Genomic DNA, 17190 nt, shown 5'->3' with positions numbered 1-17190 from the left:
CTCAGCCTCAGGCAGCTGCTGGGCTGGGGGGAGATGGATAAATAGGGGCAAGGCTGGGAGCAGGGCAGTGCCCTCCCATGCTGCCATTCCCAAATCTGCTTTGGATTTGCTAAACATACTGGCATAAAACAGGCCGAGGGGTTATTATGGTTGTTATTTTCAGGCAAAAGTAGCCAATTTTGCTCTTCTTCTAATAAATAAGTTTTCTCAATAAGGCCAAATGAATCCAAGGCAGCAACAGGAGCAGCTTCTTGTTGCTGGGCCAGATTGTCCCGGGGTAAAAAGTGTCTTAAACGGCAGATCCAGGGCTGAGGAGCCTCAGGCATCTGGCACATGGTGTCTTCAGAAGGTTTGAAAACAGGGGGAAGAAACACCCCGACCAGTTGATTTTATTGTGAGAAGCTGAAATAGAAAATAAAAGGGAGGCTGCAAATAGCCCGATCCCGCTCCCTATGATGAACACACTGGGAAGGTGCGGGGGGGGAAGGATGGGAGATGGAGGAAGCCTCCAACAAAACTCTTCGGCTCTTTCCCGACCTCCCCCTCCACAAACTGCCCTCCCCGCGGAGACAAAAGGCCGGAGCGGGGCTGCGGGGCGCTGCGGGCCGGCGGCTCCCGCGGTCTCCTCCCGATGCCCCCCCTCCCCGCGGCCGCGGAAGCGTTTCCGCCGTTTTCGCCAGACGCTGCGTGGCCGCGCGGCGCGGGGAGTCAAACCGTAAAGCTCATAAAAGCGAGCGAAAACGCGGCGGAAGAAACGGGGGAGAAAACGCGACGCGGCGAAACTGGAGAAAACAAAACGCGGCGGAAAGAACCGAGACCGCGGGAGGATGGAGTAAAACAAACGGCGATAAACGGCAACAAAACATTCCGGGAGGAAATAAAAACACAGCAACGTGAACTGGACTGACGCGCATCCCCCCCACACACACTACGAACTCCGGACGGGGGGGGGGGTACCCCAATAATAACTCGCGGATAAGGGGGGTGAGGGGTGTCGCGGTCCTACCGGGGTGCGCAGCGCCGAGCACCAGCTGGAGGCCGAGGAGGCAGCAGACGGGGGCGCGGAGGGGCCGCGGTCCCGCGGAGCCGCGCCCCATCCCCGGCCACACCGTGCTCCGCTCCGCGCTGCTCCGCGCCGGGCCGCGCCGTCCGGGCCGGGGGGCGGGCGGGGAGGAGGAGGGGAGAGAAGGAGAGAAGGAGGAGGAGGAGGGGGAAGGAGGAGGAGGAGGGGGAGGGGGGAGGGACAGCGCAAAGAGAGAGGGAGGGAGAAAAGTTGAAAAAAAGTAAAATTAGAGAAAAAAAAAAAAAAAACCACGAAAAAGAAGAAAACGCGGAGCGCGCGCGCCGGCCCCAGACGCTGCGTCAGCGGGAGCGGCGGGACCCGCACCCGCACCCGCCTGGCCACGGGTCCCCGCATCCCCAGCCCCACGTCGGGTCCCGCTGACCGCAGACAAGCGCCTTCCCCTGCCCGGCCCCCGGCGTGGGAGCTGCCGGCTCCTGCGGGCGTTTTCGGGTGCAGCTCTGGGTGTTTGCTCTCTGCCTGAAAGGAGGATGCAAGAGGAGGGGGTCGGTCTCTGCTCCCAAGGAACAAGGGATGGGACAAGAGGAAATGGCCTCAAGCTGCACCAGGGGAGGTTTAGATGGAGCTGAGGAACAATTCCTTCCCCAAAGGGTGCTCAGGCATTGGAACAGGCTGCCCAGGGCAGGGCTGGAGTCACCGTCCCTGCAAGTGTTCACACCCCGTGTAGCCGAGGCCTCAGTGCCATGGGTTAGTGGTGGCCTTGGCAGTGCTGGGGAGAGGTTGGACTTGATGAGCTTAAAGGTCTTTTCCAACCCCGTTGAGTCTATGATTCTTTCATCCCAAGTACTGTATTGCTGAGCCAGCCCAGCTGAATCCTGCTCCATCCATCCTGCAGCACAGAGCTGGGCTGTGTTTTGGGCTCACATGTGGATGGGAGGTGCTGAGGTCAGACACAGTTCATTGCACTTCCCTACCCCAAGAGTAACCCCATCCCTGCAGCCACAGAGGGATCCAGCTTCCCAGTACTCCAGTGAGGAGCGCAGGGGTCAGAGCATCACACAGTGTGAATGATGTGCTGGATGAGCTTTAAGGTCCCTTCCAACCCAAACCAGGCTGTGATTCTGTAAAGAAAACTTGGAAGGGGCGGGGGAAACACTCATGCCACAGTGCAAAGATTTGGTTGCACCCACAAGGGTGATGCTCATGGTGCCCATCCCATAGGAGCATCCCTGAGGATGCAGGAGCCTCATGTCCTCCTCAAGCTTCCCAGGGATTTGGGCAGCACAGGGAGACGCAACATTAGCCGTCAACACCCAAATTCTGCCACACATGCAATGCCATGACATGATGAGACCAAGGGGATGGCAGCGCTCCCTGGAGCAGGGAGCAGGATCTGTCCCCAGACACACAGCGCAGGGGGACACGTTGAGACATCCGCGTGTTGTTTGGCTGTTCCTGGAGAACTAAATGAAAGGCAGGAAGGGCCTGGAGACCGGTGCCAGGATGGGCTTTAGGGATGCAAACCCTCCGGGAGGGCCCAATTAAGCACATCAGCATCTGGGCTGTTGGGTTCTTTAAGTCAGGGATTACTTTTAATTAAGGCAGTGCTTGGGAACAGCCTCACTCGCCTGCCATGGCCGGACACACACCAGGGGCTGCCTGCAGGGAGTGAGCCTGGAAGAGGGGAGGGAATCATCCAGATCCCATCCCTAAACCTTGGAGACTGCTCCTGGGGGATGCCACCCACCAAGGCACCAGCAGCTGGATGTGATGGAGCCGTGAAATCCCATGAGTGGGACCCTTCATCCATCCCAGACCAACCTGACATCCCTCTCCCAGGAGTGGAATCCCATCCAAAGAAGGGGACGCTGCAGAGCTGAAAGGCTTCGGATCCCTCAGGGCATGGCTGCCTCCTGGCCTGGTCCATCCCATGTCTTGGGTGTGATTAGAAGCTAATTAGCACTTCCTAATCATTAATTCTTCCAACACGGGCCAACAGCTCCTCACCTCCTAATCCAGTTTAGTACCGGTTGAGTTGTTACTCGCTGGAGTGGATCGGGAGGAAATGCATTTTTCCCTTCCCCTGGGACTCTTCCAAGCTGTCTGACCTCTCTGGCACTAAGGAGTTGCTGCCAGATGAAGGGATGTGGCCACGTGCAGGGGACAGACAACAGAGACAACGGTGCCGGGAGAGCTCTACGGGACAATGGATGGGAGTGACGAGCTCATCCCGGGGTTACCCAGCACCTGGGACATGCAGGGTCTCTGCCCGGTTCCTGCAGTCAGAGCGGGATCTGTGTCCGGCCCCTTAGTTGGGAAAATAAATGGTGGGTTTTGGCTGAAGCAACATCTCGTATGGGGAGTGGTGACAGTGCGATGGGACAGGCTGGAGTAGCACTGGCTCAACTGAAAGTCACCCTGCAGAAGGGTTTGGAAAACGTTCCCAGAGATGGATCCGTGCCACTCACCCGCCTTTGGCTGGAGGTCTGCCCTGGTCAGGAGCGCTGGCAGTTGGGATGCTCAGCTTCCCGCAGGCTGGAAAATCAGTGCCACTAATGAGCTCTTGTACCAAGCCTTGCGGGATGGGAAGGAAAACCCTGAGGTGCTCAATGGGTGTCCCTTCCCATGGCAGGAGCATTGGAACTAGATGATTTTAAGGTCCTTTCCAACCCAAAGTGATCTATGAGTCTGTGGCACCCTGTGCGTTACCAAGTCTGGGGCTGATACGGGGCGCATTTGGTGTTTTCTTGTGCCAGAGACATTAGGGGACAGGATCTGGGGACCCATGGAGCACAAAAGCAGTGTCCATACCCCCAGAGGTATGGGGGTATGTCTGACCTCTCTGGCACTGATGCTTTGAGGGCAGATGCTCTGAAGGAAGGATCTGCACCAACCCATCAGCCACCTCTGATGACCAGCAGATCTGTTTTAGAGCCTGGGGAGGACATGGGGGTACATTATATGACCAGGGAGGCTGCATGTCCTGCTTGATCATGCTCTTCCATGGGAGTTCCGCCCCATCCTTTGCTCTCCACGGGACTGGAGGCTCCGGGAGTGCAGCGCTGGAGGACAGCAGTGCCCTGGGCTTTGGGGACCAGCATCACCTGCCAGGCCCTGCTGCGAGCTCATCCCTCCATCCGCACCGCCCCGGCCTCATCCTGGCTCCCGGATGGGACCGTCTGGGCCAAGATCAACACCCCCCTTGGCAGGCGCCGCGCTGAGGTCACTGCTCAGGGAAGAGGCCGTCCTGGCGTCTGCTGGCTCCTCTCCCCCGCGCCGGCAGCCGGCGAAGGCCACGTCGCTCTCCCCTCATCAGAGGCAGGCGGGGGGCAGCCAGGACAGCCCCGCCGCCAGCGATGGAGAGCGTTTCCCCCCGCTGAGCATCACCCTCCTCGCTGGGATGTGGGGCTTGATGTGTCCCCATCACGGCGGGGATCCAGCCCCAAAGCACCAGTTTGCATTTGCAGCCTTTCCTCCCAAGAACAAGCCTGGGGACACCGAGCGGGGGCTCAGCTCCACCATGGCCCTGGCACGGTGGTGGCCATCGGGTGATGTTGATGCTCCTGAGGGTTTGGTTTTCGCAGCACCGATGGGTTTGGTGCTGGGAGGGGGGGTCTTGCTGCTGGGGGTGTTGGAGGGGGGCCTGCACTGCAGTTTGCTCCCCATGCTCCTCCCCTAAGTGCAGATGCACAATATTGAAGATCAGCCCCAGCTTTGCTCGACACCCAGCTGTGGATGGAATTATCCCGGCCAGAAAGAAGGGCCATTTCCCTGCTTTTCCAAGCCATCCCCTCGGCTCTTGCAAGGAGCAGACGGGGCTTTGCCAACTGCTGGAATCCCCCCGGACCCTTGGGTCAGCCCCAGACCCTCCTCAACTCTGCTGTCTCCCAGCACAGCAAAGGGGGTCCCTTTGTGGGTGCCCCACGCTGCAGCTTTTGGAGCTCTTTGGCTTCTCTTTTCCGCAGCCCTTCAAGAGTCAGGCGAGTTCAAGCTGCGAATCATCTATTAAAACCAGATGTGCTCGCTCAGAGCTGCCACGAGGAATTTCAGGGCGCTGGGAGGGCCAGTGCTGAGATCCTGCCCTTCCGCTGCCGGGGGCTGCCCAAGGAGCAGCTGCCCCCCGGGCCCAGCCGCTGCCTCTGCTTCCTCCCCACGGCTCCTGGGCAGAGGAATTCCAGCCCTTTGCAAGGAATCTGCCTTTTAGAACAACACTTTCTCCCCATGACTCAAGGAGCGGGGAGGGAAAGCAGCTGGAGAGCGGCGGCGGACAGCACATTCCGAATGGCATCTTCCTCCCTCCGGAAGTGGGGATGGGACTGGGAGGTGGAGATCCCACCCTGTCCTACAGGAGCAGTGTGGTCCAGTGGCCACTCAGTGGGTCCCAGGTTCTTCATTTCCACCTCTGCTGCTACCTCACCTCGCAGCCACAGGCACATCCCCTTCTTCCACCTCCATCCCTGCCAGTGCGTTCGGCGTGGAGGGGCTGTGGCACCGGTCCCAGCCGCTCTCCTGGGGTTGGGTGTGAGCGGGTGGATTTTCAGGGTTAGCTGGAGCCGGGATGAGCCAGTGCTGAACAAAGCAGGTTTTGAGCCCTGATCTCGATGCAGAGCTGAGCCAGGCCAAGAGCGAGGAGGATGTTGCCGACACGGCAGCTTGTGGCTCCTGCGCAGCGGCAGCTTCGGTCAAGAGAGGACAGGGCTGAGCAGAGCTCTGGGTTTCTTCTTCCCATGAATGCAAACCAGAGCCAAGCCCTTTCTAAACCTGCTGCCTGCGTTCCCCATAGCTGCTCGAGTGGGGATGGGAGATCTGGCCTCTGGTCTCCTCATCCCCACCCTGCTGCTCCTTACAGCATCCCTGCGTTCTTAGCTCCATCCCGTGCCTTTTGAGCTCCAGCTGGACCATTGCACCCCTCTGCCCCATTCCTGCAGCACACGGCAGAGCAGCTCTGGGCCAGGGCTGCCTGGTGAGGCTCATCCCACACTGGTGGGGCAGATGGTGGTTAACCTGCTTTCAGGCTATACTGGACCAGCAGCCAAACGCATTTGGAAATGAGGAGCCACAGAACAATGGAAACACTGAGCTGCAGCCGAAGGGTGTAGGAAGAAGGGTTGCAGTAACCCATGCCAGGGGAAGGTGCAGGGCTGGGAGTGAAGAGGAGCACAGAGGAGCGTGCAGCTTCTCACCAACAGCACGTCCTGGTGGCTTTTCCCATCCTGTGAGCCCTCATGCAGCTAATGCATGAAACGAGTGTCTCAGCCCCAGTCCCGGCTCCTGCTTCCCCACCCGGCACAGACAATGAGATCCTTGTGGCCAAGACACCAGTTCCTGGGTGCGAGGGGAGGCCAAGCAGCATCGTGTTTGCTTGGCCTCTCACCCCTACCCAGGGCGATGGCCATGGGGCACCCGGTTGCCCCCAAGGCCAGTGCTGGGGCCAGGGTGAAGCAGAGGCCATGGACACAGCCACATGCAGCGATGGGAATTCAGGGTCCTGGTGCAAAGAGTCATCAGCATTTAGCAGGAAAAGGCATCTCAGGGATGGATGGGAGTCAAGGCTGTGCTGAGTCTTGCTTCCACATGCTGTGAGTCTCCTCTTCCCCTCCATGCTGGAGGGTTTAAGCTCAGGCTGCTTGAGCCAGGCTTGTGTAGCACCCAGAAAATAACATCCTCTGGCAGCAAACCCCAGCGAGATGCTGGCAGTGGCACCAAAACCTCATGGACAGGGTTTGCCAGGTCACAAAGTAAAGTGGGACTGGCCCATTTGGCAGCAGGGAGCTCATCTCATAGCGTGACTCCCAACTGCCAACGCAGTAGGTGAAGCATCCCTCCAGGCAGCCCCTCAGCCAGCCTCCCTGCTGCTGGCGTCAAGCTGAGCGTGTGGTCCCGCACACATCCCTGCTCCCGGGCACGCCACGCATCTGGAATCTGGTCCCAAGGCCTGGCCATCACCACAGGATCCTTGTGCACTCGCTGCCGCCGTCTCCTCCTGCCCCGGTCTGTGTCCCATCACCAGAACTGGCACAGGGGGCTGTGAGATAATCACTTGCAGGAGCGGGGCGGGAGCTGAGCTGCTCTCAGTGTTTGGTTTCACTCGCCCAAAGCTGACTCGAAGCACAGGGAGGGTGGCGTCAGGTTTGCAGAGAAACCCTGATCCCCAGGGACACCCCTCTGGAGGAACCAGGCTCCAGGGGCAGGGATCGCCCCGCTTCACATCGGGATGCCCTGCACAGAGGGTGTGATGTGCCGTGGAGGAGCTGGGCAGGAACCGGTGCTCCCACTTATTAGTCCAGAGGTGAGCAGACTCCGCATCTGCCAAGGTCCTTTTGCGTTTTCTCTCATGTATTTCTATGAAACAGGCTGGAGATGTGGCCCCATGAGAACTCCATCAAGTTCAACAAAGCCAAGTGCAAGGACCTAAACCTGGGTCAGGGCAATCCCAAGCACAAACACAGGCTGGAGGAGACTGGATGGAGCAGCCTGAGGAGAAGGACTTGAGGGTGCTGGTCAATGAGAAGCTCCCCATGACCCGGCTTCAGTGTGCGCTTGAGCCCAGAACCCCCCCGTGTGCTGGGCTGCACCCCCAGAGCGTGAGCAGCAGCTCAGGGAGGGGATCCTGCCCCTCTGCTGTGCTCTGGGGAGACCCCCCCTGCAGTCCTGATCCAGCTCTGGGGCAGCAGCACAAGAGGGACGTGGAGCTGCTGGAGCGAGGCCAGAGGAGGCCCCGGAGCTGCTGCGAGGGCTGAAGGCTCCGTAAGGGGAGACCTTAGAGCAGCTCCAGGGCCTAAAGGAGCTACAAGAAACCTGGAGAGAGACAAGGGCCTGTAGGGACAGGCCAAGGGGAATGGCTTTAACCTGCCAGAGGGGAGATTGAGATGAGCTCTGAGGCAGAAGCTCTTCCCTGTGAGGGTGCTGAGGCGCTGGCACAGGGTGCCCAGAGAAGCTGTGGCTGCCCCATCCCTGGCAGTGTTCAAGGCCAGGTTGGACACAGGGGCTTGGAGCAACCTGCTCTGGTGTGAGGCATCCCTGCCCATGGCAGGGGGTTGGAACTGGAGGAGCTCTAAGGTCTCTTCCAACACAAACCATTCTGTGATTCTATGATTTGTTTTTAAAGCTGACGAGGCTCAGCTGTAAGACGTTCAAGACGCTGAACTCCACATCACTACTCAGGATGGTCATTCTGGGTGATGTGTGGGCCAGGGAATGACCAGCAGTTGCCATCACCAGCTCTCGGCACAGGAGTTCAACACAACTTATCACCCAACACACAAAAAAGATGGGTGGTTTTGTGTCCTGAACATATATAGCTTCTAAGGGCAGCTACTACTCTATGGGAAATGAGGGACAAACCCACCTCTGGCATCTGTCTCGATATTCCAGACCAAGATCCAACACTAGTAATTCCGTGACTCCCCCCTGCACTGCGGACATCTCACTGCTCCGAGCTGTTGTGTCCAGCCTTCCTCATCCTGCCCCATGTCACCTCCACGCAGCCACTGCAAGAGAGTTCCTGCCAACGCTATGAAGAGCAAAACAGTAAGAGCCAAGCAAATGTGTTTCTTAAAACTTATTTTAATATCCATGTCTCATCTGTTGGGTAGAGCCAAAACAGTCTGGCCTGGTTTAAGTTACAAATTCTTCATACACTTTTCTTGAAGTAAATGAACAGTGTGGCAATGGGGTCTGTTATTGGAAGTGAAACCCATATTAACAAGGAGGGTGTCACAGGCAGAATTCTACCAGGGTTCTTCACCACTGCCAGCCCCACGAGAGGCCAACGCTGTCCCCAGGCCCCTGGCTGGGTGTCGCACAGCAGGAAGAAATGCTTCTGACACAAAACTAATCACACCCACAGAGATAGCACACACTGTATGTCCGAGAAACAACGGGGCTGGGGTAGAAAAACCCTCGTAGAGTTCTCCCTGATGTGGACAGACACCAAATCATCAGTTCCAGCAAACGGGATGAAGCATCAACCCTGATTTTGCCTGACACAGACATGTCAAAGCGCTGCTTGCTGAACAGTTAACTTCTGCAACAGAGCAGCAGGGATGGAAAGGGCTAAGAAATTACAGCTGAGGATTTAAAGATGCAGTATTTCTTTTCTTTGTTTAAAACACTACAGTTTAGAGACCACCTTAATGCAGCTGCAAGTGAAGAACATCCAATTAAAAGCCCAAGAGTCACTATAAAAAGAGTAATAAAAATCAAAGCAGCAGAGTTCTCTCCACTTCCCAGGTCCATTGCTTAATTTCAACAGACTCCTCCGGTTTTCAGTTAACTAAAAGTTCCTGATCAAGGTTTAAGCATAATACTTGCAGACGATGGCTTACAGTAAGGCAGGCAAGCAGCAGCTCTCTGAAAGTGCATGATGGAGAACATCGCTTGCCACAAAAACACCACTTGAACACCAAGAGTCCCAAACAGCCCTCGTGTTGCTGGAGCTGTGGGGACAACCCTGGAGGTGCTGTAGAGGACAGTCCACCCCACGGTGGTCTGGGTATTGGGTTAAGAAATGTGCACAGGGTGATTTGGTTTTTAACCACCACCCTGACCTGCGGGAGCGCACCGCTCCGCTCCCTCCACCACCAACCCTGCTCTCCAACACTGCATCTTTAAATGGTTCTGGCTATGAGCTCCTGCCACATGTTCGGAGCGCTCCAACCTGGCTGCCACATGTTCAAGTGCTGTGCTTTCTGTGTGTGTTTTCAGTCTTCCTTCGATGGGGGGGGTGAAAGGGGCAGAATGGGGACAAGAGGCTTGTGTTCACAGCAGGCAGGCTCCAGCTGAAGGTGTAAGACCCCTCCAGGCATGATACAGAAGGGAGACAAAAGCAATAACTTAGGTGTTTGCTCCCTTCAAGAACGTTATCTCATCCCCTCTCATTTGAAATGGGCAGCAAGTTAGGAAAGTCAGCAAGTTTTAAAAGGGAAGTGTTAAGGGAGAGAGGAAGCTTCGCTGCCAAGTCACCTCACTGAGCCGAGATAAAGCTTCAGCTTGGGATTTGTATAACATGAACAAGATTATGTACAGTACTGTGTGAGCACAGATCATACCTGTGATCACTGAGCTGTGCTCCCATTCCTTCCCCTCCACTGCCCGCCTTTTCAACAGGCAACAAGGCTCATGCTCACAAGAGCAGGGAGCACGTCCTGGGCATGTCAGGGGGGTTTGCAAAAAGAACAGCACTTCAAGTAAGTTAAAAAGGTGCAACCATCGTGAGAGCTGTGAAGCAGCAGCTGAAAACCTTGTGGCAGATGAGCCATGATCCACTCTGATCACAGGAGAGCAACACAGGCCTGTTCTCCTGTGGGCTTCACCGCCCTCATCCCAAGGGAGCAGAAAGCTGCACCATCTGCAGCACGGGCACTGCCATGAGCCTGCTAATACGGGTTTCACTTTGAGACCAGAAAACTGTTTTCTTCCAAAAAAATTGTTATTTTTTTTAAAAAATTGAAATTAATTAGGGGTAAAACACTAACTCTAGTGCCATGAACAGGCAGGATCAACTTTTTTCCCCTCCAAAGGGCAAAGAGTCATATACCATCCCCAGCTGAACCTTGGTGCTTCGAGCTTTTCAGGAGATGTTACCTAAACTTTATTAAAAGAAAAAGAACAATGTTTAAATATCAACACTGGACTAGCCCAGTCTTTTTCCAAAGTCCACATTCTTCATATGAAGCACACACGGCGTCCTGGATTCCCCAAGGCTGCATGTTCAGAAGTTCACAGTACATGGAACCATGTCTTTTTGTTTGTATATTCTTGAGTTTCCCCTCCCTGCTCAGAGCAGCCACCCTTTTGTGGTCATTTACTGGATAAACCTCAAGCCATCTCCTATCCACATGGCTTGGCCTAGATGCCGAAGGTTTTCTTGATGAGAGTTGATGTTGTCATGCTCTATGGATGGAAAAAAGCAAGAGAAAAAAAGCACCTGGTACAGGTATCTTGAGACCCTTGCAGATTCCTCTATTCCAAAGCTGTTTCTGAAAGTCTTTTTGCCCATTTCTCAAGCAGTTTTTTGTTTTTGGCCTATTCCTCTGTCTCAGTTTGAAGAGCTGTTATTGGATGATCCAGAGGTTGATGCAATTGCAGCTCCAGCTGGGCTGCTTGTGGATACAGATTTGCGGATGTGAGGCAGCAAGTATGGGTCACAGGCCAGCTGCTGGACATCTATCCGGTCCTCCTTTCGGTAGGCCAAACAGCGTCTGATAAATGCCTGCAGACACCCCAAAGGCAAACCAAGAATTAGTAGATGGACACAAACAGGAAGCTTTCTTTGTCAGATCACACTTTTGGGAGCAGGGCCAATCTGACAACCCCAGCACTCTGAAATCCCTCCCCCAGTGACCACAGAGACAGCCTACCTCCTACACCACAAGCTCATCTTTTACCAGGAAGCATGAGCAGAGGCACACACTGCACTGCTCAACTGTTCAGAACTGTGTACAGTTCTGGTGCCTCCAACATAAGAAGGACATGAAGCTGTTGGAGCAAGCCCAGAGGAGGCCACGAGGATGACAAGCGGGCTGGAGCACCTCCCATACAAAGACAGGCTGAGAACACTGGGGCTGTGAAGAGAAGCTGCATGGAGACCTCAGAGCAGCCTTCCTCTTCTGAAGGGGGCTACAAGGATGCTGGAGAGGGACTCTTCATCAGGGACTGTAGTAACAGGACAAGGGGTGATGGGTTCAAATTTAAACAGGGGGGATTCAGGTTAGATCTAAGGCAGAAGTTCTTCCCTGTGAGGGTGCTGAGGCGCTGGCACAGGGTGCCCAGAGAAGCTGTGGCTGCCCCATCCCTGGCAGTGTTCAAGGCCAGGTTGGACACAGGGGCTTGGAGCAACCTGCTCTGGTGTGAGGCATCCCTGCCCGTGGCAGGGGGTTGGAACTGGATGATCTTGAGGTTCTTTCCAACCCAAACCATTCTATGATCCCCAGCCTGACATCTACAACAATGCAAAGCCACTGACCACTCTACTCAAGGCAAGCACTAAACACAGAGCTCTTGCTGGTTTAGGGAAACCAAGAGGATGGAGCTGCCAGTGCTGATCACTGACGACATACACAGCTTTACCTTTGCTTCTGGCGTGACTACTGGCTTTGGAGGGAACTGCACCTCGGTAGCTTTCAGAATTGTGTTCTCCTGCAGAATGTCTTGTTGTGACTGGTTGTGACCGAAGGGCTACCAAGAAAAAATGGAAGGCAGTTGTTAAAGTTTGGTGACAGGCCTTAAAACCCCCGTAACACAACTGCTCATCAGCTCGACACCAGCATTTTCCTGAGCAAGAAGCCCACGAGTGCTGTGCAGGTGCTGCAGATTCCACCCAGGCAAGCAGGACACATTGCTCCTGTGCTTCAACTGAACAACAGGGACAAGCTGGAACGCGCCTGTGGTGTCTCTGCCTCAGACAGGAGAGATCTCCACCTGCTTCCAGGCTTCACAGGTCAGCTTTAGCACATGCAAGAGGACCTTCATCTATCTAAGCTGACAGGGGACTCACCCACTTTGATCTTTGCTAGGGTTCCACCATTTGTTTGACAAACATGAAGCAGCACAGCACATTTGTGGGCAAGGCTTTCACAACACTTGGTTACCAAACACTTGTGAAAACAAGGGTTAATGGAATCCTTCTCCTTCTCCAACCTATTTATTTTGTTGCCAAAATAAACCAAATCACCTTTTCTCAGGACCTGATCCACTCTCTTTCCTTCCAAAAGCCATCCTAAAAATCTTCTAGAGTGGGTCTTTGTACCTACTGTTCTTTTTTCTCCTAAAACACCTGCAGCCATCAAGCAGTATCAGGCTCCACAAAGGCTCGGTGCACTGAAAACATGACAAATCAATGCCAGACAAAGAACTTCAGGTGTCTGGCCCTGAATGATACCCTTGTCCTGCCCATAGTGGCCTCAGTGGGAACATGCCCAGTGGAAAGAGATGTTCTGCAGAACAGTGCTTCTGAAGGAAGTGCCATATAGAGCAAAACACAACCTAGTACATTCTCTCCCCTTTATTAGCACGGACTCTACCTTGAAAGGAGACAAGACAAAAGCACCTTCTAAGTCTGAGGAGGAGAAGGAAGCAGAAGCCAGGGCTGCCTCCCAAAAGGTTTGGGAATCACCACTAAGAGGGGAGTTGAATGCTTTCTTACCTTTCTGCCATAGAGACACTGATAGAAGATGACTCCCACTGACCAGACATCAACTTTATTTGAAATCTTTGGAGGTTCTTTCCCAACCACGAAACATTCTGGTGGCAAATACCTGATTAGAAGGAAGTGACAACAGGTTGTAAGCAGCATCTCCAAATACCTTCAATCAATTTCTCTAGAAAGGAAGGAAAAAGCTTCTGAGATCAGGACTTGAAGGACTCAATTTCATTCCTGTGTGGGCCATGATCACCAGGGCATACCCCTTCTGGGAATAGTGATTCCCAAGGACTCTTTGGACACTCGTGGTCTGAGCTACTCAGCACATGAAATAGCCCCGTTTTCTTTTATCTTCAGAACTGGTATTTGTTGTTAAAAGGACTTGGCCAGCAATTCCACAGTAGAAACACACAGCCAACAACCTAGAAATACAACCCTAGATGCCACATCTTAGTTAGAGACACTCAGCCTCGCTTAAACCAGTTAGTTTCATCTTCAGGAACAGAACAAAACTGCATGATAGAGAATGCCTTAACAAATGTTCCTGTGCAACCGTTGCCCATAGTGACAGTCTGCAGCTTGGGTAGCAGCTAAGAATCACATTCAGTGGCACTCACCATAGGTCTTGCTCTCAGCTACGGGCGATGCAGTAACAACACTTGGTACTGATAAAGTATTGCTGAAAACATCTTTTATGTGACGCTCGAAAGGGAAGCTCTGACTATAGACAGCACTGTGAGACTTCTACATCTTTTGTAAGAGCTAACTATGCATTTTCACTGCCTCATTTCAGTGGAATACTCCTTCCATCTCCTGATGTACCTGTATTTCCAATAGGCATGGTATTCTCCTCCTCCTCCTTGCTTAAACTGTTAGTGCCATTATGGACTGTGAAACAGCAGCCAAGCTCCACTGCAGAGCTTGCTATCTCAGCAGCACATGCAGTTTTTCACCAGGCCCTTTGGATAAGAAATGGTTTTCAAATGTACAAACACTAACCCACTGTAAAGTAAAAAGCTGCTAGCCTCAAAAGGAGCTGTGTGACAACAAGAGCAGTTTCCAGGGTCTCAAACCTCCAGTGTCTCAATCCATCATAGACAACAGCAACACGTAGAGAGCTGACATAAATCCAAAGCTGTTTATAAACTGTTCTTGATCTGTAACTTGCAAGTGCCCCAGGCAATGCTTACCAGTAAGTACCAGCCCCCTGCGATGTCAGTTCCATACCATCAACAGAGTTGTAGCTGTCATCATCCATGATTTTGGAAAGTCCAAAATCTGTGATTTTTATCTCTCCACACGCGGTACCATTGACTAGAAGAATGTTACCTAAACAGGGGAAGAAACAGCCCTTTAGGATACACATCTAGCAGGAAAAAAAGGAAGAATAAAACTGCACTGAACTCTGGCACTCTGCACAAGAGGACGAGGAACCTACACATGAGCTGCAATGGCCTGGTCTAGATGTTTTAACACTCAGTACCCTGAGCTCCAGAGACAACTCAGCTCCCACCAAGTGCTGGAACTGATCTGCTCATCCCTGAACCACCCTGTGGCCTGACATTACTTGGAGCCTCCAGATTCTGAGCCCTATTAGCCAAATGAGCTTCATGTCCATGCTGTTTTGACCCCTCCCAAAGGTCCCCTTGGAAGAGGCAGGTCAAAAAGGAGGATTAAGGAGAGAAGTACACATACACAGTAATGACTCATTCTGCCCAGAAGTCCTGACTTGCCCTGGCCTCTCAGCAAGCCAAAAACTCTCTCCTTCCTGGCAGCATTCCCTGATGGCTTTCTAAGCTCAAAAAGGACAATTACTGCTTAGGCAAGAGCCTTTTACAAATCCATCAAGGATCAAGAAGTCAGATCATCACTGTTTTTCTCAAAGCCTACAATAAAGCAGCAGAATTGTGCGTGATGGCAGTGGATGAATCAGAGCTTTAGACAAACTGTAGGCAGAGCTCTGCAGCATTCTCAGACAACATGAGAACAGGCATCTGGGGAGGGGAGGGAGGGGGGAAGTAACAGGGTCACTAGAACTAGTGCAACAGCACCACCTCCCGTACAGATTCCTCATGCTGATGCAATAAACCACATCAGCCACCAGTTACACAATGCTGATGAAGTGCCACCAGCACAGGGAGGCGAGCCAGGGATAACTGTCCAAAGAGATGGCTGAATTTTTCTGGGCTAGGGGAAAAACGCTATGTAGGCAATATGCATCACCCTAAAAGGGCACACTTCCATTTTTCCCTTCGTGACACTGCCCAATGGTAAAGGGAAATCTGCAACAAAATTGGGAGAGGACCTTCTACATGGCAGATGTTACTGAATGCAAAGGCAGACCTGAGCTGTTTGACTGCCTCAGCTTTGTGAGCTGCCACACGATGCAAAAATGAACACTTCCAAGTTAGCTTCTGCCACCGAATTTTCAGGCAGATGATTACAGAAAGAATAAGCCAGAAGAAAGGGAGCATGAAACAGTAGTAATTATGGGAACCTTTATGAAGCAATAACAGAAGCTCTCAACAGCAGAATACAAGCGGGATATTAAGAGACCAAACCGAGACACTTGGTGGTTTCGAAGGCTTGTTCTGAACAAGGAGGCTACTTTTTCTGGAATGTTACTTCCCTGTTTTATGTTGCAATTCTGGGAGACAATACCCTTTTCACAGCATGTTCTATGCGTTTTAGGGTTTGTTTTTCTCTTGTTTCAAGCTAGTTTTCCCAGACAGTCCTGTCTCCTTTTTGCCATCTGACCAAAGTAAACTTCCCTATGTTACTTACAACCCATTACCTTTAGTTACATCCTTAAGTACGTCAGCTAGCAGCACAACATACCTGGTTTAAGGTCATAGTGTATGATGGGAGGTTTGATTTCATTTAAGTATTTTAAAGCATTCACAATCTGCATGATAATAGATCGTGCCTCTTTCTCCGACATTAACTTGTGCTGTTTCAGGTAGAAGTCCAGATCATTTCCCTCACAGTATTCTAACACCGTACAAAACCTGAAGGCAAAACAGCAGTTGTTGTAATTCAAGCACCCAAGAGAAACCAGAACACTTTGTTGCTTGTCTGTAAGAGTCATCTATTTAGTCATATATTAAGTGAAGAGTCCTCCAGCCCTTTCTAAAGATCAGCTACCAGGGACACAGCACTCAATGCTCAATAGTACAAAGGTCAGAGATCCCCCATTAAGTGCTAGATCCAGAAGCACAAAGCTGTGTCAGCTGGGGCATTTGTCCAAGCCAACCAAGAGTAGGATTTACTAGTAAAGCCCCACATCTGACATAATGCAGCACTAGAAAACCAATGTGTGTTGAAACTTCCTCTGCAGTACGGTCTGTAGCATTGGCATCACATTCTCTGGACTTCCCTTGGAAGTTTTAAGAGACCAAATACTTGGCAGTGAATGCATCAAATCAAGACAAAGGACACAGCAACATAACTTACGAGTCAGTATCCAGCGAAAAGTAGTCATATAGCTTAACTATTCGAGGGTGATCCAGTTCTTTGTGAATTCTGTACTCTCTACACGCATGTCTGAAAATAGGAAAGTCTGAGCATTAGTCATACAAGTGACTTAATTCTAAGTTCTGCAGATAGCGAACCCAGACATACCACACAGCAGTCCAACTTCAGTCCAACCCATGCCCATTAATCAGAAAGCAAACAAGGAACTGTGCTGAACAGTTCTTAAGAACCGCAGAATCAGAGTGCATCTCAAATGCTGGCCGCGTTACAAAATAACTAATCTTGATTAATGGTACTGCTTGCCAAAATAGAATAACCTCATAATAAATCGTTAAGGGATCCAAGATAGCGATCCAAGATAGAACACAAAACTCAGCAAGTTCTAGAAGAATTCCATGATGCTCAACAGCCCAACTTCCAGGCTTCATATTCAGCTTAAGTTTCTCCCAGTGACTTGTTGGGGAATTAAGATCACAGCTTTATCTTTGAAGCTCTGTCGAGAAGGCTTGGCTGCCACTCTGCAGAGCTTAGCTAACCCATGGCCTTAGGGAGC

The 17190-nt window shown here is 52.5% G+C and overlaps 2 protein-coding genes across 12 annotated transcripts in view; both read right to left on the bottom strand.

Annotated features, from left to right (window-relative positions):
• MRC2 (mannose receptor C type 2) overlaps positions 1-1131 on the bottom strand; it is a 29238-nt gene extending 28107 nt beyond the window's left edge. For both annotated transcript variants that reach the window (XM_030508982.1, XM_030508983.1), the window contains exon 1: positions 1007-1131. In XM_030508982.1, coding sequence (XP_030364842.1) covers positions 1007-1097 — 91 coding nt within the window. In that variant the 5' untranslated portion in view covers positions 1098-1131. The remainder of the gene's footprint in view (positions 1-1006) is intronic.
• Positions 1132-8567: 7436 nt separating this feature from the next.
• Positions 8568-17190, bottom strand: part of TLK2 (tousled like kinase 2) — a 44351-nt gene continuing 35728 nt past the window's right edge. For all 10 annotated transcript variants that reach the window (XM_030508596.1, XM_030508591.1, XM_030508595.1 and 7 more), the window contains 6 exons: positions 16617-16706; positions 16002-16171; positions 14354-14492; positions 13167-13278; positions 12092-12199; positions 8568-11234 (listed from right to left, as the gene is read on the bottom strand). In XM_030508596.1, coding sequence (XP_030364456.1) covers positions 11061-11234; positions 12092-12199; positions 13167-13278; positions 14354-14492; positions 16002-16171; positions 16617-16706 — 793 coding nt within the window. In that variant the 3' untranslated portion in view covers positions 8568-11060. The remainder of the gene's footprint in view (positions 11235-12091; positions 12200-13166; positions 13279-14353; positions 14493-16001; positions 16172-16616; positions 16707-17190) is intronic.

This window comes from Strigops habroptila, chromosome 19 (genome assembly GCF_004027225.2).
Source record: "Strigops habroptila isolate Jane chromosome 19, bStrHab1.2.pri, whole genome shotgun sequence".
Classification (NCBI taxonomy): Eukaryota; Metazoa; Chordata; class Aves; order Psittaciformes; family Psittacidae; genus Strigops; species Strigops habroptila.
The sequence above is the reverse complement of the archived record's forward strand: the minus strand, read 5'-3'. Positions and strand labels throughout refer to the sequence as shown.